The following is a 24,687-nucleotide window of genomic DNA, read 5'->3' as shown; positions in this document are numbered from 1 at the left end:
TCTCCTTACACTCACCAACAGCAGCAGTGGCCACTTGGGGCCTCATGGCACAGCCTCCCCCGTCCCCCTCGCCCTACCACAGCAGGAGGTAGTGGGGGACAACAGGGCTCAGCCCCAGCTGCCTGGCACCTACACTGCCGCATCGTGTGGGTATGGCCTAGCTTGGCAGGGTGCTGCGCAGCACTGCGCACTAGCCCCGAGCTGCCAGATGTCACCCGGGGTTCAGCACTGCTTAGCCCAAGTGGCCCTGAGCTGCTTGACAGCACGTGGAGCCTTGCTGAGCCCACATGACTAACTAGTGGCCCCTTCATTGTGGAGCCAATGAATGAATAACACAACAAAATGCTTGGAATAACTAAGGCAAAAACAGGATGGGAGTGTCATGTGAGTTGAAGGGTCAAAATGTGAAAATGAGTGTGCCTGAGGGGGACATGAAGCAGAGCCCCCTGGGCTGCACCCACCGGTCCTCAAAGGCTTCCAGGGAGCCGGTGGATGTTGTCCAGTGGTGCTCTGCCCAGAAACATGCATGGATAAGTGAGGGGAAAGCAGCCTCAGACACAGTGTCCAGTTTTGGGCTCCACAATTCAAAAAGGATGTGGAGAAGTTTGAAAGAGTCCAGAGAAGAGCCACACGCATAATCCAAGGTCAGGAAAACAGACCTTAGGATGGCAGGCTGAGTGCGATGGGGCTCTTTAGCCTGGAAAAGCACAGGCTCAGGGGTGATCTTATGGCCACCTTTAAGTTTATTAGGGGTGATCACCAGTATCTGGGGGAACGTTTGTTCACCAGAGCGCCCCAAGGGATGACAAAGTCGAACGGTCATAAACTATTGCAAGACCGTTTCAGGCTGAACATAAGGATGAATTTCTTTATTGTCCAAGCCCCCAGGGTCTGGAACAGTCTGCCATTGGTTCAAGCACCTATGAAACCCAGGCACCTTCCTGGCCAGTACATCCTTCCTGGTCACGTACAGGGCCCACTTAGCCAAGGTCAGGAGGAGGTTAACGAGGAGGTCTGAGGACTTGGTGGGGCTGTGGATGGGGTGCCCAAAAACAAAAAGGTCAGAGGTAAAATTCAACCAGAACCTCAGGAGGAAGTGGTGGAGGTGGAGGGGCTGCAGTCTCGCACACTTGAGGGTGTGTGCACCAGGGTCTCTCCCAGAAGCTCTTGACTATTTGTGTCACCAAATTATTGTGGGCCCTGAGGCCCATAAGGCTAACTAATGAAAAAATAGGATAGGAGTGTCATGTGGGTCAAAGGGTCAAAATGTGAAAATAAGTGTGCCTGAGGGGGACACCGAGCAGACCCCCCTGGGCCGCACCCACCAGTCCTCAAAGGCATCCGAGGAGCTGGTGGATGTTGCCCAGAAACATGCACGGACAAGCGAGAGGAAAGCAACTGCACAGTCTCTGGTTACCTTCCCAGTCAGAACCTCCTTCCTGGTCAAGTACAGGGCCCACTTGGCCAGGGCCAGGAGGAGGTTAAGTAGGAGGTCCTGGGACTTGCTGGGGCCATGGATGGGATGACCAAAAACAAAAAAGTGGAGGATGAAATTCCACCAGAACCTCAAGAGGAGGTTCTGGAGGAGGAGAGGCTACAACCTGGTGCACTCCTGAGAGAGACCCTGGCACACATGACCCTGAAGCTCCTGAGAGCAAGTAGCCCTGAACTACTTGCCAGGGCAGCTTCTTATACTGCTGGGGCCAGCATGGGTGCTGGCCCTGGGCTCTCCCTGGCTGCAGATCCAGGAGGAGCCAGCCAGGGTAATTTTGCCCCAAGTGGCACAATTTGTCCCACACCAAAGTACACGTCCAGGCACATGCGCTGAGACAAAAAGCCTCAGCTCAAATTTGTGCTGCTTCTATTTGAGCTGCTGCAAGCGCACATGCCTTCATATGTGGACACACCCTAAATGGCTATTATGGAAAAAAAAAATCCCCTTGGATCTGGCTAGTCCATAAATGTCCACTATAAGAGGCACTTGTATCTGGTACTGGTTCGCTGTCACTGATGAGATGCTAAGCTAGATTGATCATGGTCTTGTGCGCTACAGTATGCCTATGTGTCTTGTAGTGACATCCAATGACATTTTTTTTCTGCGGGTATGGGACATATTTATTCTTTGCATCTCAGATTTTATAATTAATAATTGAATTACTGGATCTTTCACCTGAATCATTTAACTCTAGCCACCAAAACCAAGTCTGCCTCTGTCCTGTTAGACTGATTTAAGTCTTTTGGAGTGATGTTGTAGACACAGTGGTCCAGGAATTGGTCCAATAAAAGTTATCACCCACAAAAATCCTTGCTTCTGGACTGATTTATTAAAAAGAATAAATTACTTAAGTCAATGGTTCCCAAATTGTGGGTTGTGACTCCAAATGTGGTCACAACATCAGCAGATGAGGTCACAGTGGGTTGGGAGTGAGGGGCTATGCTGAGAAAATGGGGCCATAAATGGGGTCATGCTGAGGAAAAGTTTGGGAAGCACTGGTTTAAGCCCTGCTTTCTTATAAGGGAAACATGCCTTAAGCTACAGTTTTGATGTGCTTCAACATGACAGCTTCAGCTGAAGAAAAGAAGCTGGCATGTTGTTGTTTATTATTTATTATTTATATAGAATCAGTGTGTAGATGCATCATAGAGAGAAGGCTTTGCCTTTAAAGAGGTGATAGAGCAAAAGATAACAAATAGATCAAAGGAAGGAGATGAGGTGAAACAGAAAACAAGTGACAAAACAGTGACATGCATGTAACTTAGTTTCCTATTTTTTTCCCTTTCCCCTGAATGTCTGGCCATGGTGTTTTGTTAACATGTTTTGCAGTGGAGTACAAAAACGTAGTGGCATTGTTGGGAAAAGTCAGATAAAAATGTTATAACTGGAAAAGTTTCTGTGTCCCCCCACCACTTGCCTCAGCCTCATAAATTTCCAAACTATTTTTAGTTTATTTTTTAAAAAGTGTAATGTGCTTACAAGCAGATACTCAGCGTACAAAAGGTCAATAAGAATAGGTCTGTCAATCCAGGTGATTGGCATGCTGGGTTTAGCACCTGGCTCAGTCTAAGCCAGGAGTGCTCAGATGTGGCCCCAGAGCTATGTTGTTTGGCCCATGGGGTTCCTCACAGGTTTGAAAATTGGGTGGCAGGCCAGCAGTGTTAATCGCTGCTCTTCTGCTGCCAGATTTCTGGACCCATGTGGAGTCCTGTGGGCTGGATAACATAGCTCATTGAGCTACTTTGGGGGTGCAGGGCCTGATCCTGGGGCACAGTGCCAGGCAGGGGGTGAGTATCAGGACCTGATCCCAGTCCATAGGGTCTAATCCGGCTTGTGGATCAGCCCTGTGCCACTCATCTGACCCACAAGGCTGAATTAATGAACACCATCTAAGCTGGTTGCAGGCATCCTCAGAGCCAAGCCATACACTGTTTCTGCACTTGTTCCCTTTGCATCTGGGCAGGCAAGTTTAGATGCTTTTCTACTATGGCTGGTAACAAGCTACAAACACATAGTTAATGTTGAGGGAAATGAAAATGTGATGGTGAAATGTGAGGAGACCTGTGTTAATAGATTATTCTGGCTATTACAGGTAACAAATAGCAGTGAGGGCACAGCAGCATGATCTTCATCGTTTGCTAATTAGCAATCAGATTGCAAACTCTGCAATGACTCTGGATACATAGTGCACTTTTGGCCTTCTTTGGCTAAGGTCATGCATTTGCATCCCTGCCGCTTTGTCAACACTGCTACTATTTCCTGAGTGAGCTAGATAAAGCTCAAACAGGTCTGCTGACAAGTGCTGCAACTACACATTAGTTTTGCTGTATAGACATACCCATGAACCTTGACTTGAGGACCACACAGTCTAAAACAGGGGTGGACAAAATACAGCCTGCGGGCCAGATGTGGCCTGCAAGCCCTTTCTGTCTGGGTTGCAGGGCCCCAAGAAATTTTTTTTAAATTAATATTTAATTGTCTCTGGCTCCAGTCAAATGTGACAGGAGCCAGGGGCATTAGGACCCAGTGGAAGCCACAGCAGGCCCCTGGAAGAGCAGGGCCCACCTTGCCCTGCCCTCCCTGCTGGAGGGACCATGGGGCTGTTCCTGCCCATGCTGGAGTAGGAAGCTCAGGTGAAAAAAGGGGGTTGGAGGGCACACTGGTCCCTGTCCAGCCACAGGGCCAAGAGCAGGGTGGCTCCTCTCTCCCCCTGCTGGGTCAACCCAGCTTGGCTCCATAGAGCCCAGCCAGCTGCACCCCGGGCTCCTGCCACCTTCCTCTTGACCCCACTGGCACTGGCCCCAGGACACCGCCTGGCTGTCGCTAGCTCCCAACCCCCCTGTCTGGCCCTGGGGGCAGCATGACCCGGTGGGGGCATGGCCTGGGGTGCAGGGAGGCTGTGGGGAACTTCCATGCTGCGCCTGAGGCTTGGGGTAGCAACAGCCCGGCTGCCCCCCACCATGGGAGTCTCCAATGGGTGCTGCTGCCCAGGGTGGGTGAAGGCCTGGCCCCCCCCCGCCCCACAGGGGCCCAGTGGCAGCTTGCTCCCTGGCCCCAGGATGAGTGGGGAGGCTGTGCCAGGAGCAGGAGTGGATCTGCAGCCACTTTTCTACTCCAGAAGTTCCTGTGGCCACAACAAGCCCAGGGGCCCTGGGGAAGCTCCTGGCCAGCCCCAGGGGCAGCACAGGTCACCTCCCAAAGCTGCTGGGGTGGCACAACCTGGCAGGGTCCCAGCACAGGGCACAGGAAGCTTGGGGAGACCGCAGAAGCTTTCAGAATAAAAAAGCAGCTGCGGCTCCACTCCCATTCCTGGCGCAGCGTCCTGTCCGTCCTGGGGCTGGAGGGATGAGTTGCTGCCAGGCCGCCGGGCCCCTGTGGGGCATGGGAGACTGGCCCTTCCCCACAGGATGGCGGCACCCCAAGCCTCAGGCACGCGATGCAAGTTCTGCACCACCTTCCTGGGTTTCCCATGTCCTGGGTCACATCCCCACTGATTCATGCCACCCCCTGTGGCTCCAGGAACCCCTCACGTTGCCCCCACCAAGCCTTCCCTGGCTGCCCCCAGCCTCCTGGCGGCAGCAGGAGTTGCCGGAGTAGAAACGCGGCCATGAGGCTTGGGGCAGCAAGTGCCCAGCTGGCTCTCCACTAGCAACCCTTCCTGCAAACTCCATACCCTCACCCTCCTCCAGACACAATCACACGTTCCATGCACACATCCACAGCTCCCCAGAAACCCCAAATCCACCCACCCACCCATACCCCCTAACACTGCTACACACCCCACACACTATACAAGAATATGACTACATTTTGAGCTATTATGCAATGACTTCTATATATAAAGCACAAACACACAGGTATCAGGACAAAAATATACTTTTAAATTGAATTAAAATATAGTATTATGAGTATTTGATTTTTTTTTTCCCAGTTCATAATTTGTTTTTTTCCCCCAGTTCTAAGATCGCAAAAACCCTCTTCTCCAAAGGAGTGCTTCTAGGGGTGAAGGGAAAGACTTCCAGTGGCAAGGGTCAGAGGCAGAACTTCTAGGCCCAAGATGGCAACCAGGGGTGTGGCACCTGTCAAGGGGCAGGGTTACCTATGTGGCCCTCAACAGCTTGGCAAAACTTGCTAAGTGGCCCTCTGCCCAAAATAATTGCCCGCCCCTAGTCTAAACATATGCGAAAAGGGTGCTAATGGTAACAAGTTCAGAGAAGTGAACTGATTTTCCCAAGGTCCTTTAGCAAACCAGTAGCAAGTATTGCTAATAGGTCTCCCAAGTCTCACAGTAGTGCCCTAACAACTCAGTAGATCTACTCACTTAGTAGATTTAAGAACCTGTCCAGCCATTTAGTAAGCTGTTCTTTTTCATTAATGTCTTAAATGGTGCTAAGAATAAATTTATTGTTGTAAATTATTCGTTTGTAGCTGAATATGGTGTGTACATATGCATATTCAGGTTCCGTAAGACCCAATTAAAGCAAATATTTCTTTCACAGAGACAGCTAACAAATTGAATCAGAAGAAAATCTAGTTGAAAAACTCTCTTCCACCAAGTGGCTCATATTTTGCATAACCTTGACAAACTATGCAAGCTGAAATTGGTGTCATAACATAATTTGAGCATCAGAAGGCTTCAGGATCTTTTACATAAATTAGGCTTTTGTTTGTTTGAAGAATTGTGATCACTTCTGCCAGAAATGAGTGATTAAAACCCCATTCTCAGGAACAGGGGTGTAGGTTGCAGCCGTATTGGTCTAAGGACACAGGCAGACAAGGTTCACCCAGATATCAGATTCACCCAAAGAACCTTGTCTGCCGTTCTCAGGAGCTACATTCAGGTGCTGTTAAGAGCTGACAACATTATGGTTTGACTATTTGACTTTCACTACAAGCATCTATCACCTGAGCTGAAAAACAAAGCGGAGTATAAAGAGGATGCATTTGAGCCTCTTAAACTACTGACATAAATCTGCTACTGAGGCAGAGGAAGAGGGACAAAGAGCCAAGAGCCATTCTTTCCTGGGTTGAGTTTCATTGCCCCAGGTCACACTAGCACTGTACAAGGTCTCCTCTACTGTTGCTGTTCCTTTTGACAATGTTTTTTGCTGCTGTCTGTCTTAACACAAGGAATATCTTTTAAAATATTCTCTGGTGTTACTAAGCTCCATGTTATCTGCCTCTATTCTTATCTAAATGGTGCGTACAGAAAATTCAAATCATAGCACAACCATAGGCAAAACAGTTAAGTCATTTTAGTTGAGAGCCAGTAAGGGATAAGTAATGGGATGTTGTCCTCACTTGCAGGTTAGTGATTAAAATCCAGGCATCCTTTGTTGTGGCTGAAAGCTGTTACAATTGTTGGCTCCTTAGTAACTTGGATGCAGTACATTTTATTGTCAGAGTCCGGTTGCTAGTGAACATATAGTCATATGATATAAAACCAAAACCACAGGTAATCTAATAAGAGACCCTGTTGGCTAGGACAGATTGATTTAAATGATATTTTAAAATAGCATGCAAAGAACTTTTTGTTTTAAATGATCTATATGAATCCCATTTTGTGTTTATACTTTTTAGTTATTTTCCTAAAGGCAAAAGGAATTAACCTTTCTAGTAATTAAGACAATGATTTGCATGTAAATGTAGACCTTGCACTAAACTTGTTACTTATTTTTGTTCACTGTGTACGTAGTTACACAATTACATATTTATTCTCATGCATATTTAAAAATTTTTTTTGTGGTGGTAAATGGCACTTCCTATTTATCGAATAATCTTTTACTTACCATTTGTGTCAAGCTGCTTTTGGATAAAAATAGAATTCAGTGAAAATGGAAAGCTAGCATTTTAAAAAGTGCATTTATTAGTTAAAAATGTGCATATGTAAAAGAGGCTTATCAAAACTTACTTTGCTTTTAAAAATAATTTATAGGTTAAAGAAAGGAAATATCTGTAGTTAGTGTATTGAACTGATTATTTTTGGCTCCTATGCCCTTCAGAAATTTAGAGCAAGTAGATCTGAGCTGTTCTCACCTACTTTTTATTCCTAGACTGGAGAAGAAAAACATGCTTTCCTGTTTTTTTCAATTCCCAAATGGTTTCTTAAATTTAAATGAGCTAAACTGAATAAATTAAAATGAAGAATATATAATCTGTATCTTGCAACAGTAGCCCACATTGTCCAAAAGCTGGTTCAGCACCTCAACAAGTTCTTGTTCAAGTATGTAGCCAGTTATTTCCTACAGGGTAAGGGTTTGACATTGTTTTAAAAATTGGAGAAAAAAAATGTATGGCTTTGAATATTACATTATAAAATATAAATACATTAGATTACTGTAATATGAAGCCTCATTATAAGTTGTAACAATTTCAAATTTAAAATAGATTTTTATTAAAAGAAAACTTGATTTAAATGCACTTGCACTGGGAAATTGCTTTGATCTGGCCTGGGGCTGGCCCCCAGGGTGCTCCACATGGGACCGAGGCCTGCCCGGGGCAGCCTGCACCATGTTCCAGCCCACACCCACTGGCCTGATCCTGGCCAGCGCGTACAGCTTACCACCCGGGCTCCTCCTGGTGCGGTTGCTACTCGGCTCCCCTCACCACCAGGGGCAGCTCCTCCCTTTGCTTCTGCTGCACCCCTCCAGGCCGGGAGGAGACTGCAGCTGGGCAGCTCCTGCCCCAACACACGGGGCTCCAGCTCCAGTCCACCCACCCCACCACCTGCAGGTGGCTGCTCATCGCGCCAGGCAGGTAGAATGGCTGGAAGGCAGCTGGGAGCTGGAGCCAGAGCCTCGTGCGCTGAGGCAGGAGCTTCTCAGCCTAAAGCAGCACAGCAGGACCAGGAGGAGGAGCTGTCACTGGAGGTGAGGGGGGCTGAGGAGCAGTCACACTGGGAGCAGCCCTGTTGGCAAGCTGTGCACGCTGGCTGGCCCCAAGTGCCACAGGGGTAGCTGCAGACCACAGTGCCCAGGCAAGCACTGCTGCATATACCCCCTCCTCCCTCCCTTTGCCCCTGGCCAGCTCCCAGGACGTAGCACGCAGGCAGTCCCCATGCCACAGGGCAGGGGCTGTCCTGCTCCATGATCCAGCCTCGCTTGTCTGTCTCACTCTCCAACACTGCTCCCCGCTTGCCTGTGGCCCCATCCCACACAGGGAGGTTTGGTGAGTTGTTGCAGCAGGGTGAGCGGACGGGTGCTGGGGTGCTGACCTGGCCTCCAACAACTCATCAAAACTCACAGGTCCAAATAATTGCCCACCCCTTAATTAAAAGGAAAAAGACCTGATCTGTATCTTTTTGGATTAGGTCCTAAAATTTGGAAAAGGAAACAACTTTAGGAATCACTGATTGTACCACATGAGTTGTTCTTTTCCCAGTTGATTTTAATAATGCGTTAGATGATTTAGGCAGAAAATTCCAGGGGGCAGATCCAGGAAAAATTCAATGCAGAGTTGAAATGCCCACTTTGTGTTGAAAAATTGACAAGGCTTATAATAGATTTCAGTAATACTGTACTAAAAAAAAAAAAGGGAGTGCCCTGTGACATGATTATTCTGGGTTTCAAGTTACAAACTTGGATGAATTATTCATTACATCCTTAAAATTAAAATAGGACCAAAGGTTCCCGTTGGATGCATCATGTTGTTAATAGACAGAAATTAAAAGCTTGCTTTTTATAACACGGAAAACATCCAGGAGAACACAAAACAACAGCAGATTCTCCCTATGCCTGAAGAAACATGTTTATGCCCAAAAGCTTAAAAAGAACAGTTTTTCCAACTATTTAATTGGTCTAATTAAAGATACCACATTTACCCAAAGAACTTTGACTGCCTTTTCATAACACTACTTTTTAAAAGGCTGTAATAGTGAGAAGATTAAAAAGGATGCATTTTTCTCCTATTACCTAAAAGTGTTTTAAATGCTTAAAAAAAGACTTTCTCTGAGATGCATATTAACAATTTTTAGATTACTGGAAATGCATTCAGTCAAGAGGAGAAATTCCTCATGTTCATATAAAATGAAAGGACATTCTGAACACGATAGTTTATTTTTCATGGCCAGCTTCCCAGGTAAACATGATCAAAACTTTGGGATTGAAGTTACTTTAGTGAGAGAACAGTTTTGGTTTTTTGAGGGGGGTTTTCTGGCTCCAGTATGACTGGGGCTTGTGTGGTGTGATATTGCTATAAATCTTTCAAAAGATGTAACATGATCGATTGTAGGAAACTATCCTGATAGAATGAAAAATAAAATAGCTATTTTGTTGACTGGCAAACAGAAAAAAACCATTCATGATTTGCAATGAATTTACTGTGTCTGTGGCTTGCTTTTAAAACCAGGCAGTCTAGCATGAAGTAGTGAAGTACTTTGACATTGTAGCCTGTCAGTCTGTAAACAAGTATAATTTTCAACATTTTCAACATCAGACTGCAGAATTTGTTGACCGTCCACAACCTATACAAAACTACCTGTATTTGTATGCTCTAGGTTAAACAGATTGACATTTATGAAACACCAATGACCTACAGAAGGTCCAGCCTCCATGCAATACTTTTTGCTTTGGAGGGTTTTTTCTTCTGTTTTATTTTGTTTTAAAGCAGCTTGAGCAGATTCTCAGTTAAGTGCCTTATGGAAAAATCACAGTATGAAAATAAGTTAACAATTATTTTTGGTAATGGTAATTTATAGTACAGTAAAGTTGAAACCTTTGTATTCTGAGAAAAGTTCTTAGTCTAGTTGTCACAGGGCACATCTACACGAGACGCTGCGTCACTGTAGCTTGTCGGGCACAAAGTGTGACAGCAATGTAGGATGGAAAAATAACCATGTGCTGCCAGGAACGCGCCATACCAAATGCACAGTCAAGGGCACGTGTAGAAGTGCCCACAGATTCCTAAAATAAGCTCCCCAGTGATTGGTTGTGTATGTTCCAACTTATTTCCCACATTAAATATGTCCCCTTCTTCTGTTTTGTTCCAGGGTATGGCCACACTGTGCCTTTGTCAGATGGAGGAAAAGCCTTCTGTATCGTCTACTCTGTCATCGGAATTCCCTTTACACTGCTTTTCCTGACAGCTGTGGTGCAGCGCATCATAGTTCATGTCACCCGACGGCCTGTGCTATATTTCCACGTTCGCTGGGGTTTCTCCAAGCAAGTTGTTGCCATCGTCCATGCAGTGGCTCTTGGGTTCATCACTGTGCTGTGTTTTTTCTTTATCCCAGCAGCAATATTTTCTGCCCTGGAGGATGACTGGAATTTTTTGGAATCTTTTTACTTTTGTTTCATTTCCCTGAGCACCATTGGCCTTGGAGACTATGTTCCGGGGGAAGGTTATAATCAAAAATTCAGAGAGCTGTATAAGATAGGAATTACATGTAAGTACCAGGCTAACCCTTTAAATCAGAGGTTGTCAACTGGGGGTACACATACCCCCGGAGGTACTTGGGAAGGCCATAGGGGTATGCACAGGTGGGCAGGAATGGAGCACCACCACCCACCACCTTGTGCCGCCATGTCCCAGGAGCAGGACAGGGAGGGGTGAGGGCAGCGGTGCCCCTCTGCAGCCCACACAGATGCCACCCAGCTGGCTGCAGTGGGGAGAGGGAAGCTTGCACACAGTGGCTGCCACCGCCAACCACCAGCCTGCACTGCTGGCACTCTGCATCCGGCCCCCCCCCCCCCCGCTCCACATCTGGACACGGGGGGGGTACACGTAGTAAAAAAGGTTGAAAATGCCTGGTTTAAATAATAGACATATAATCAAAGCGTTTTCTAAGCAATTAGTGGCGTTGTCCCATTCCACTCTTATTAGCTATTTTACTCGAGGATGAGTAGTTCATGTTTAAGGGAGGAGGAACCAGTGAAGAATACAGTAATTAGGGTGATACAATCAATGTCATGAGCTGGAAGAATTATCATTGCAACAGCAGGGATTGGGTGTGAGCAGGGCAAGATTCTTCCATATCAGTGTCACAAAATACAGCATTTGCCTGAAAGATTTAATTGGAGATGATCCTGAATCTTCAGATGTGCTGGACCCAGGATCCAAATAATTAATGCAGATACAAGCAATTTTTACCAATTACATTCACCCTACTGATCAGGAGATGCCGGTGCTCCCATCCTAAGTACATAATCTGTTGTCAAATTGTCCATTACTTACAAGGGTGACAGACTATGGGAACATGTACAGAATTTGCATTCTCAGAAGCAGTCCCTTAAATTAGCCAGCAGTATATTTTGTCCTCTTCAGCATTATAATACACTCTTAACTCGTAGCTAAAGGCCTCACCATCCTGACTGTTGGCACGAGCATTTAATTATTTATTACTGTTCAGATAGCTTAATATAGGTACAGTGCATGCTTAAGTGTGTAGGAATAGAACTATGCAAGTAATTTGACTTTCTGGTTTACTGGCAGCTCCATTAAAAACAAATCTTTGCAAGTCAATCCAAAAAAACAATGTTTTTCTGATATTTTGGTGAACTGAAAAGTCAAAGAAAATTTCAGGTTAAATGAACTTTGCATTTCAATTTCAGGATTTTTAAAATAAAATTGAAAGAAATTTCTAACCAAAAAGTTTTTAATCAACACAGTTTGTTTTGAAAGTGTATTAAAAGAACTTGTGAAATGTTTCAATATTTCCAATATGTTTCAGAATCTCCAGAGACCGTTGTGACCAAAATTTCACCTATTCACAGGTTCAATAAATGACAGGCTAGGGGTCAAAATTCATTGTCAAAGACTTTCCATAATGAGAAAATCTAGGTACCCTTTTCCTGGTAAGTCACAAAGTTTAGATAAGTCTGACTTTCAGAATGAGTTCCTAGTAAAGATATATAGATGCCTTTCTATTTTTACAATGAGTATTTTCCCCATATTGTGTTGCATAGGTTCATAGATTAGTAAGGCTGGAGAGGACCTTAAGCAATCATCTAGTCCTGCCAGAAATCAAACCTGTGGCCTTGGTGTTACGAGTGCTACCCTCTAACCACCTGAGCTAGGTGGTCCTGTTTGGTTATCTGAGTTAAAGCATAAGACTGCTTAAATTTAAGCTTCATGAAATGAAATTGTGCAGGCTTAGGTCAATAATTCCCTAGTTGGCACATCCAAATGAGCTGAATGATCGGAGATCCCTGTATCAAAAAAAAAATCCAAAAAAACCCATGCCAGAAAAAGGTAGGATGGTATGCGTGGCAGCAGTGTGCACTACCCAGAGCCTGGCCTGCCAGAGCCATGCTCTAGCTGCTGGTCAGCCTCCGCACACTTGGATAGCTGCTGCTGGAATTCCAGGAGGCTCCCAGGACCCCAGATAAGGCGGCTGAGACCATCCCAGGTGCTGGTCCCAGCCTCCTCTATCCCACCTGGGGCAACTTCCCTTGTGTCAGAATGCACATGCAGGGGCATTCCTTGGGGAAAAGTAGCAGCACCATAACTATGTTCTGTTGCTATTTATCCCAGGGAAATGCAGGCCCTATGAGGACAGGCTACGGGACCTGAACCTGTTCAGCCTGCAAAAGAGAAGGCTGAGGGGGGATCTTGTGGCCTGTTATAAACTAGTCAGGGGGGATCAGCGGGCATTGGGGAAGTCACTGTTCCCCCTAGCACCACCAGGAGTGACCAGGAATAACGGTCACAAGCTGGCAGAGGGTAGGTTTAGGTTAGATATCAGGAGGCGCTACTTCACAGTCAGGGTGGCTAGGGTCTGGAACCAACTTCCCAGAGAAGTGGTGCAGGCTCCTACCCTGGGGGTCTTTAAGAGGAGGCTGGATGAACACCTTGCTGGGGCCATACTCTTTCCTGCCATGGCAGGGGGTTGGACTAGATGATCTGCTTAGGTCCCTTCCAACCCTAGAAACTATGAAACTATGGAAATGCACATGCATACTCGTCTGGACACACTCTGAGTATTTAATTATGCTTTAAAGGTGCATTTTAGGGAGGTGGAGAGGGTTTCGTGCAGAAGTTAGACATTCCAATGTATATTTAGTCTTCTCAGTTACAAAGAACACTGTACCCAAATGAATATTGAAGCCAAATGAAAAATGATTGTAAAAGTAATGGTAGGTTAACTGTACAGCATGCTATTGCACAGACTGGAGAGCATGCCATACTAATTAAAATGCAATAAGCTTCTGTTTGCTTTACTAAACTTCTACTAAACAGATTATTAATGAAATTGTAGATCATTTGGACAAGAATATAAATAGTAGTGATTTATAAATAGTCATGGTTTAATTAGCGTATTTAGATTAAGAAATGCTTTTTAGAATACCCTCCCTGGAGACTCACTAGGAAGCTCTGCATGCATGTGTGTGGTTAGAGAAAAAAATAAAAGCCCAGTGGATGATTAGCGTGAGTCTCATTTTCAGAAATGCTGAGTGCTGTTAGCTCCCATGCAGGTTGACACCCCTGAAAATAGAAAAGAAAGGAAAATAATATATATTCAGTGATCAAAGGTGGAAAGAATTCCAAGTTAGAGCTCTATCTCATCAGCTCTACCTGTTCATGTTTTAGGCATTGTGTTTTTTGTTTCTTTTCCAGGTTACCTGTTGCTGGGCCTTATTGCAATGTTGGTGGTTTTAGAAACTTTCTGTGAACTCCATGAGCTCAAGAAGTTTAGAAAAATGTTTTATGTGAAGAAGGACAAGGAAGACGACCAAGAGCATATAATAGAACATGACCAGCTTTCCTTCTCCTCTATTTCGGACCAAGCAGCTTCCAGGAAAGAGGATCAGAAAGTAAATGAGCCTTTTGTGACTGGTCAATCTTCAGTTAACCATGGTTCTATTAACAATTAATATGAGGGCACCCATCCCAACATTATAGTGCACTTACACTATTACAGTAAGAAATAGAATGCCTCTCTCTCTCTCTCTTTCTCTCAAGTATAAGTGCTGAAAAACAATGTAACAAGTATTCATCATTTCAGGCACTAGAAAGATTTCTGGAGCAAATTAATGTACCTAAAACGGAAACTACGCTAGGAGAGTTGTCGGAAATATGACACAGTTGGCTGTAATATGCAAGACCAGGATCACCTATAATGTGGCATGGAAGGATGGATGCAAGGTATGGACCGGCATCCACCTACCACACTCCTAAGACAGGTATAGTCTGCACTCCTTCAGTGCAGCCCTGTACCTCCAAAAGTGGGGTTGTGTCCACACCCCCATGCAGTTACATAACCTATGGGCAGTCCTTCCACTAGGCCTGGAGAAAATATTTTCAGTGAAGAAAATTCACTGAAAAGTACAGTTTCTGTCATCCCCAGAGTATTAATTACTGGACATTAATACACTAAACACTTTCAGGTGAAAGAGTTTTTGCAAGGGGAGGACTAGATTCACAAAGCTGCCGAAGAAGCTGCCATGCCATTATGTAGTATATTGGGGTTACAGCACTGACCTGGGATGCCTGTGAGTTGGATTCAATTCCATCCTCTGCCTTAGGACCCACATCTCAGACTTTGCAGGAGTACACCCTTTATTTACCAGCTAGCTGGAATCTATTCTGGAAAAGAGTTTTCTCATTTCTTCTTGTTAATCCTGTTCCATGGTATAAAATTACATGAATCGACATCAAGACAGAAGGAAGTAGGTAATGAACCTCCAGCCTGGTGATTAGGAGACTCCATTGAAAAATGTGATGCCTAGATTCCAACCTCTTCTCCAGTGAGTGTTGACTTATTGATACAGAGCAGGACAATGTCAGCAGCAGAGATTGTGAGCACCCACCACAAGTTTGGAGGCTGAGCAAAATGGCTTCATATCCTCTCAGGAAAAGGATGGAATGAAACCTTTTTCTCCCATGACCTTAATCAGTGCTGTAACCTCAAGCCAGGGGGTGAAAGAGGGGTAACAGCAACAGCTTTGTGAACCTAGCCTTTTACTTCCTTTGCTTTTCCTACAAATGCACAAAACAGTGTTTAATTTTTAATCCAATGGAACATTTCAGGTTGAAATAAATAAAACTTTTCAGTCTTTTTCAGGGAGGGGAATAAAATGAAAATTTTTCAATCTGGTAGGCAGCAAACTGGATTTTTGTTGTTTTTGTTTGTTTTTTGTTTTCTGGCTTGGGTGTCAACAGAAAAAAGTATCTATCTTTATAGAGCAAGCTAGATCCTGCCCCTCTTCCCCCCTCCCCAGCTTATGGGCTCCTACACCATTAAAGGGTGAGAGAGAGATCAAAGATCAACAATAAGGTGTTGGGCTGCATTCAGTAATCACTGAGTAAAGTTCAAGAGCCTGTATTATGTAGGTGGTAAGACTAAATGATAGCACCAGCCTCTTCTGGGCTTCAGATATATACAATGAGAGCTTTGCAGTTGATTTCAATGGGCACGGGATCAGCACAGGTAGCCCACATCAGGGCTGCCTTCCACATAGGAATAGTACAGGGGAAGACCTCTTCCCTGCAGTTCATGCATGCCAGACTGGCCATAATTTGCCCTGTAGTGTTAAGAGTTGACTAGCTTACTGTAACAAAGCAGCAAAACTAAAGTGTCTAGACTTTGCTGATATGGGAATAATACTTGAAACTAAATTACCTAAAAGATACTGTGTATGAGTCTAGTTAAACCTAGCATCAAACAGATTTTATAACTTTACTGGGAAATTTTCCTTTGTGGTTAAATCAGCTAAAAATGTATGATAAACATTTATATCCAAGAAAACAGAGCTAAAAGTGATTTTTTTTTTAAAGCTAGGTTGAAGCATACTGTGTTTGCATGTTCCCAGCAAAGTGGCTATTTTTCTACAACCTAAGTTAAGACAACTCTATTTATAATGAATGTCTAACCAATATATGTGTACATATATACACATAAATATATTTATATACTGTACATATATCGTAGATCACCAGAGTTTAATTGACTTAAAAAGGACATTTTAGATAAAAGATATTTTCCCTAGATTTCTCTTTATACAATGAGTAGCTTAAAATTATGGCGTTAAAAACTATGTTACCTTCAGATTCAAGAGTACTGAACTACCAGAAACATTTATACTGTTTTTCAGTGACGTTTTATTGATTGTCTTCAGTACTGGAAAACTCCAGCTTTCTATCAACTTCTGTATCACTGAGTTCTAAAGAACAGGATATGCACAGAGATGTTATTTGAAGATAAGTCTGTATCAGTGGCACAGTACAGACACTTGATATTAAAAGCACAGAATTTGAAACAGAAGAGACAAGCTGAATAGTCTACTATGTTGTATGTGAATATCCAACATTTTCAACATATATAGTAAAATAAAAAAGTTTGTGGCTTCGGCAGCCTGTACCATGTTGTGTTTTATGTTCTTTAGCAAAACGTCACCCATATGCATTTCCATTCATTTATATTGTAAAACCTTTAACAAGTGGAGATTTTACCTGTTCCACCCAACAAGGACCGTTCATGTTAGATTGTGCTTAAAAGTAAGGTTTTTTACAACTTAGCCCCCTATTGAATATTCCTGTAAAAATGAAAAGCAGTGCATTTAAACAAACAAAAATAATCCTAGTTATATTTTGAGATGATAACAGCAAGTAAAGCACAGATGTACCATAGTACTTATTTTATCATTCTCAAGAACCTGGTCTATTAATTGTCGACACAAAAATTATTGCTTCTCATTTATCAGTAGCATCAGTGGAACTAGTAAACACTAAAAGCATCAAATCTTTATGTAAAGCCAAGGTAAAAGCATGCATGAGATCTACCACACACGAGACCACAAAACAGCTACAACCTATACCCCTGAGATGACTGGGTTTTAATCCAGTTTAGAAAAAGGAAGATTACTCTACATCAAGGCCTCTTGTGAAATTGGAAATGTGTTTTTGATGTTAATCACAAATCAAGGCAGCAGGTATACGATTTCATTTCAGCATCTACTCTGAAAGATCTCAATGGATGTAGGATTCTGTCCTAGACCTACAACAGAAAATTTACTGCTGTCCTTAAAGTTCACATTCTTCATCCTTCCCATGTTTGCTTTGCACTCGTACATGGGTATCATTTCTGTTGTTAACTCCTAGGAAAACCATGGACAGGCCAATCAGTAGCCACTCTTGTTGGGAAAAGCTTGTGCAAAGTGATGAGTGCTGTTGGGATCCCTGAAAGTGCCAGAACTTGGGCTTCTTTTGATCTTGGTTGCCAATAAGATCCAAAGTCAGAATCATTCTGCTGAGGTCACATCCCATTCTCGAATATTTTCTCCTTGGGGGTTGTTGGGGGCAGCTCCTCTGGTGAATGTGAGGGTTGCAGTAGGGTGCAGAGAGAAGCAATCTGTGAAGTAATCTGTAATCTGCTGAAGCTTTAAAGTTTAGAATGAGAACTTTAAAATCACAACCCTATCTACCCAGGGGTCTGTAACAGAACTGTTGTATCTGATGGGGACATAAGGCCAATGTGGGTGCCTGTACACATGCAGGGAGTCTGGTGCAATGTGCATCTGAGCAGATTCAATTAAGTCTGATGGAGCTTACTAATTAGCTCACTCCAGCCAGCCTCATACATCTCATCTATCAGCATCCCCACTGCCATTTTGAACCATGGGGACACTGATACACAAGATGCTATGCCCCTTCCATCCCCAGAGTACATGTAAAAATGCCCTACATGCTAAGGGTATACAATTGTACTGTGTTTTTATGCATGTCTTACATAATAGATTCTTTATTCCCTCTTCTACTTAGTCCACCTCAGATATGGCATGGATCACTGTGGTGTAAAAGTCTCTTGGCCAAATGGAGATGCAGAAGGGAAGTGGGAATACTTTTTGGTCACTGTCCTTTTTGGATAGTTACGAAAAATACATACACTGCTTTCCCTGAGACTGAATCTCACAACTCCATGAGATTATCCTTGGTTATTCCAAGTTAACATATTTGGATCTTCTAATGCCAGAATTTAGAAATGTTAAGTGTCCAGATACTAAAGGAGCAGAACAAAATCCTGGCCCCATTGGGCACATCTAGATGAGCGTACACGTGTGATTTGCGGCACCGTCAACTTGTCTGCAGCACTGCAAACCACACGCACTGCATGCAAATGAGCAGTACAGTGGGGTTTTTTGACACCAGGAGATCCCAGTGTAAAAAAACCCACACACCTTAAAAAAGCAGGGTGGCAGCATGCAGCATCCAAAATCAGAGCCTGGCTGACCAGAGCCACACTGTGGCTGCTGGCCAGGCTCCATGCCCCTGTACTGCCACTGCCTGAGCCCCAGGAAGCCCCCAGGACTCCAGGCAAGACTGCTGGGATCAGCCCAGGTGCTGGCACCTGCCTCTCCTATCCTCCCAAGGATAACCTGCTGTGCGCCAGAGCGTGTGTGCACAGGCATTTGCAAGTACCAGTGGCACAACTATGTGCTGCTGCTATTTGTCCCCAGATGTCATGCTTGCTATCTAGGATTCTAGAGTGTGTGTCTTCACAGCTTCTCTCTTCCCTTAGATTTGTTTCAATTGGCAATAGTGATTTTTAATTGCAATTGAATCACCTTGATTAGGTTTGCAAAATCATGGGTTCCCTATTGCAAATTAGGTATTGTATGTGTGTCATTTTAATGGACAAATTGTTAGTTGTATCACTTCCTTACATAATGTTCCTCTCTGTAGAAGTATTAATAATTTCATCATCGGTGTCCTTTCTTACCAGGGAGAATTTCAAGGTTCCAATTATCATGAAATATTATTATGTTGCTAGTGATCATTAGTGCTATTGTACTACACTGCTACAGTGTTATTCTGTTGATCGTGATATAGGTACATTGGAGTATTTGTACAAATGACAGAGAAAGACAACCTTGCATCAAGGAAGTTTTGGTTAAGGGACAGATTAGATCATGAAGAAATAGAATATGAATGGGAACATGTGAAAAAGCTGACAGTCAAGCCAACTGAGTGCCACAATGCAAAGGTCTGTGTGATGGAGAGCAGAAATCAGAATGATAATGAATGTCATGACGATGACATGCTGACATTTTGTTAAGTGTAGGACAGGCTTTTTTTAGTCAGCCTCAACTATTACTTAGCTTTTTTCTTGTCAGAGAGAAAGAAGTTAGTTTGGACAGTGAGAGAGGAGAAAAAAATATTGACAAACATAATGTGAGTCTAGATCCAATGAGAACCTCAGGTAGAATACTATTTTTTTCCACAGAACAGCATCACTCTAATAGGAGATTCACTATAATGGTTCTTGCAATGTACAGCGTGCAAGTCTTTGCAAACAATTCAGAATTTCACCTTAACCATTTGTTCCTATATTTATTGTAAGCAGGTTATATTTGTTAATTGGGGTAAATAAAGAATTTATACATATGTCCCTATGGGTGCTTCTACACATTCATTAAAGCGCAGTAGCTGCACATTTCATTTAGTACTTGCTTAATGAAATACAAACTAAATAAGCAGTAACTTGTATTCCTGCGTAGTAGTGCTGGTACACTTTTTTTGTGATTCTTACTGGACAGTAGCCTAATACCATTGCTCAGTAGTGTAATAGCACAGCTTTTGCCTGGCACACTATTGTGCAGTGTTATTAGTCTACTAGGCATTAAGCGCCTCATGTAGGCATGCCCTATGTTAACTTTGAGCAAGAAATGATCAGACGGAAGAACACCACTAAAACAATACTACTAACCTGAAGGTTTGGAGCAGCAACCATTTTTAGAGTCTCATGTTGACTGCTGTCTTAAGGATGTTTCATGGTGAACGATGTATTCTGCACACCTTTACCTTATCCACCCTTACCTTGTCAAGTGAAAAATCCACTTTTCTGGGAGGAGTGAGGTTTCCCATAGCTCAGTTCCATGCTTTGTCATGTAGGTGTAACTCCTTTTGTCCTCAATGAACAGATTTGGACCCTGACTTTTTTTGCCTACCTTCTGTCTGACTTCAGACCAACACCACTCTGTATCTCACTTTTTTCACCATGGTCACAGAGGTATCATGGTCCAGAGAACAGCACAAAAAGTTGCAGCTCTGAAACAGGTTGCTATTTTTAACCCTGTTACTTCTTTTTTTCTGTGGCCTTGGCAAAGCTACTTCACCTTTCTGCATTTCCCCATTTGTAAAATGTTCATAACGTAACTTGTCAATGGATCCAAAGCACTTATGAGTGCTTATGGTTTTATTTTGTGGAGTACATATTGTGTACAATAATGTGCAATAATTGGATAAACACTCTTCAGCCACTGCTGCTGAAATGGCACCGTAGTTTTGAGAGAACAGAAGCAGCTTATACACAGCATACCCCTTAAACACAGTGTGTGTGGGAGGAAAGCAGCTGAATCAGTTTACTAATCAATGAATCATTCACCAATTTTGTTTTTTATTGGTACAGCAAGCAGAATAATTTGTAACCAGAATGTTCTTTTGCAAAGTAAGGTATCTTCTTTGGCATAAATGTGCATTTCCATATGTCCAGGGATTAACCTGTCATTTCGTTGAAATAACACCCAGAGACTTAATCAACAAGCTAGTGAGCACATCTACACATTCATTAAGGTGCGCAAATTACAGTGCATTAAGTTAGTACCTGTAATGACAGGTACTAACTTAATGCACTGTAATTATGGCGCTACTGCACACTAGCATAAACAAATGCTTTTTTAGTGATGTTAATGTGCAGTAGACTAAATCTATTGCATATTAATGCATTAGCCCAGGTTTTGCCTACTGCACTTATATGCAGTAGAATTAGTCTTCTGTGCATTAAGTATCTCATGTAGGCAGACCCAGTTATTCCTATCTTACTCCTCATCTGAATCAGTACCTCTTACTTACACAAACACCACCTGAATACAGGGTGAAGTGTCAGGTTCCCCTCATTTGGTGTAAAATTTACAACAAAAATTGGTGCGCAAAGTTGCATTTTCGGAACAGTAAGCATTGACCTCTATCTGTTCCCATAACCAGCAAGGTGAGATGAGTTTGACTAATACCAAACACTTTTCCGTACACACACATGGCACTAGGTTCTCAGATGAACAAAGTTGTTTTTAAAAATAAATCTAAAGCCCAACATATTGACATAAGTGAACTTCACGTAGATCAGGCTGGATGTTTATTCTCATGCTGAATACAAGAGCTAATAGATCACATAGTATTTAATCTTTATTTTTCCTATTGGCTAACTGCTATATTACTTGCCAGCATTCACACCCCTCAAACAGATTTGTATGAACAATGCCATGTTACAAACAAGTTCAAAGCTTTTGTTTCAGAGGTGTGCCAGCAAAGATTAATTAAACTGATTGCTTAAACAGAAACCAGACAAATGTAGTATTAGTTTACATGGAAATTAACAAATCCTAATTCATAATTCCATAAGCAGCCTTTCCTGATTACCTTAGATGATGGGTTGAGGTCCTTTTGTGATTCACCATTGTTGTTTGAAGCATTCATTCTGAAGAGAGATGTAATAAATATTGATGTCCAGTAATAAAGCACTATATGACCTTTGGGTTTAATTCTCAGAAATGTTGATTTAACAGCTTTAGAAGATTAATCCTGTTTGCATGGAGGAACAAGAACTTATTTGAAATATATTATGCAGGCTGAAATTGCAATCCATGCTCCATTTAACTCAAATTTCTGCTGAACGTTCGCATGAAAAATTAAGTTTTCTACCAAGCTCCTTGGGAGTTTTGCCTGGCATTGCTCTTTCTTGTGGGTACTGTAGAGTCACTTCCAGAGAGGGAGTCCCAGGAGCAGGTCTGACTCAGCAAGAAAAAAATCCTCTCTGAATTCTCCAGGATGTTGGGGAAGTCCAAATGCTGCCATATCCCTTTGCTGCATATAGCACACTCTGGTCAATGCCTGCCCCATGGTAAGGTATAGAGAAGTGGGTGGCAACCTTTTGCTAATGGTGGGTTGCTGCTTGCAATCCAATCACAAGAGGTGAGAATACCAAAATATTAGTGTCATGTGGGTATAACAGGATAGGGAATTAAGCCTAGTATTATTAGGTGCCTCCCTGTGAGCATAGATGTGCAATTTGCAGTGCTGCAAACCACATGCGCACATTTGCTACATTGCTAATTTGCAGTGCGGTGGGGTTTTTTAATACTGGGAGACCCTGGTTTAAAAAAAAACACACCAAAAAAATGTGAAGTGGCGCACATGGTTGCAGCATGCACAACCCGAAACCAGAGCCTGGCCAGCCAGAGCTATGCTCTGGCTGCTAGCCAGGCTTTGCACATCCAAATCACTGCCATTGCAGCCCAGGGAGGCCCCCAGGTAAGGTTGCTCTTGACCTTGAGGAAACCCACATTGCCATTTGTGGGGATGTGCCCATTGGGTCCAATTCAGTACTTTAATTCTTGGACTGTCCTGGACTGGGTAAGACGGGGTAGAAAGTGGAACAGTAATTTAGGCAGGAAATGCTGATTTTTCCACTTCAGATTGCTTTCTTAATAGTTGTTTCCTGTCCATGTAACAAGTATTAAAGAGGTGGGTGGCCTGAGCTACCCAACTCTGCTTCAGGTCAGGTGGGTGACTCAGGTGGCAAGGGGAAGCCGAAGAGGCTGAGACCCAGGCTTAGGGAAAGTCTACAATGACAAGCTCCCAGACACTGCAGATTTTAAATCCCAGGTCACATATAAAGCAGTCGTGATACTTGTTTGTATTCAGGCTTTTATACTGTATGCAGGACTTTTCTAGCATTACGTTGTTTAAGCTGAGCAGGGGGAAAAAGGCCAACAACAATTAAGTGGATTACATTCAAATATTTGTGATAGGTTGTAAAGTTCCAGATAAATATTTAGAACATAAAGAAACAAGCTCAAAATAAATGGAGATTTAGGTTTTAAGTATGTTGCAGATTTGCATCAAAGCTGCTGTAGTCTTGCCTGTTTTAAACAGGCTTAAGTTTTACCCAGATATTGGTCCTCAGAGAGAGGTTGTCACATGGTTTAGTCTAGATACATATACTCTTTAATGGCTGAACAATAATAGCCTCAAGGGACATTATGGGAAAATAGAACTTCTGGGGAGAAAACCTGCCTTTATACATATTTTCTCAGTAAAGTAAGCTGGAAAGGAACCCTCACAGTCTATTGGGTTAATAATACACACTGTAACAATGCCTATTTATTCTACAGCTCTTTTGATAACATGAAAATAGATCACCGCCTCGCAGAGTACTTACAAACAATATCTTCTTTCATTCTTATTTAGTAGTATTTAATTATCCTGCTGTATTAAATAATAACCAACCAAACAAATTCCCATGCGATTTTACAGCTTGTGAAGGGTACTGGAATGGAAAGCCTTTGTCTTGCAGATTCCTTTACATGAGTAATTTTCTGTGGGTGAGCTATCCCTTGGAATTCAATGGGATTACTCACATGTATGCTTTATTCATACACGTGTTTGTGTTATTGAGCCCAGTCTGACTCCCACTGAAGTCAAAGGAACTATACCTGTTGACTTCAATGACTATGAAGATATCAACAGCTGGTGATTATAGTTCTTTTAGTATAATGTTTTGTTTGTTGCTTACTGAAACTTTATATTAATGCTACAGATAAATTTTTGCACCTCACAATCTACACTGAAACTTACATTTTCTGAGATGACCCATTCCTTTCTTCTTCCTCTTTTATCCAATTTTATCTTTATTGGTTTACTTAATCAGTGGCAGACACACAGAAGTGTATAGCTAAGATTATACAAGAGGCATGTGGGATGCCCCTCAACAAAATATGTACTTATAATTTATAAATTAATATAACTTCACAAAGCCCTAGTGAACTGATACATATAATTAACGGCATTGTACAGAGTAGGGAGGCAAACTTGGGTGGAGTTAATTTGGTCACGTTCACGCAATAATCACCCAAAACGTATTTCAGCCAGCCACTATCAACATAGTGATTTTATGTCGGCTCCCTGTAACATACAAGCATCTTATGTCAAAGCTACAACTGTTATGTGTGAATGAATAACTGCCTTGTGCAGAGCTGCATATTTATAAACAGGAAGCATTCATCGTAATCAGTTGACACGGTCAAGTCTCTTTGCGACTCCATTTTTTTGTTGTAATCCTAAATGGGGTCATGACCCCAAGGTTGGGAACCGCTATTTTGGGGTGAATCAAGAGTAAATTCATTCCTGCTATTTGTGGCCAATTCTTGTGACTTTGGTGTCACAGAGAAAGAAGTTCCCAAGCTGGTGGTGACCTAGCTTGG

The 24,687-nt window shown here is 43.0% G+C and overlaps 1 protein-coding gene across 1 annotated transcript in view; it reads left to right on the top strand.

Annotated features, from left to right (window-relative positions):
* Nucleotides 1–16,788, top strand: part of KCNK1 (potassium two pore domain channel subfamily K member 1) — a 49,637-nt gene extending 32,849 nt beyond the window's left edge. The window contains exons 2-3 of the mRNA XM_019549845.1: nt 10,482–10,877; nt 14,048–16,788. Of these exons, the coding sequence (XP_019405390.1) occupies nt 10,482–10,877; nt 14,048–14,304 (653 nt within the window). The 3' untranslated portion in view covers nt 14,305–16,788. The remainder of the gene's footprint in view (nt 1–10,481; nt 10,878–14,047) is intronic.
* The last annotated feature ends 7,899 nt before the right edge of the window (nt 16,789–24,687 follow it).

Source organism: Crocodylus porosus, unplaced genomic scaffold (genome assembly GCF_001723895.1).
Source record: "Crocodylus porosus isolate Cpor-Errol unplaced genomic scaffold, CroPor_comp1, whole genome shotgun sequence".
Classification (NCBI taxonomy): domain Eukaryota; kingdom Metazoa; phylum Chordata; order Crocodylia; family Crocodylidae; genus Crocodylus; species Crocodylus porosus.
Note: the sequence above shows the minus strand (reverse complement) of the source record. Positions and strands in the feature narration are given on the sequence as shown.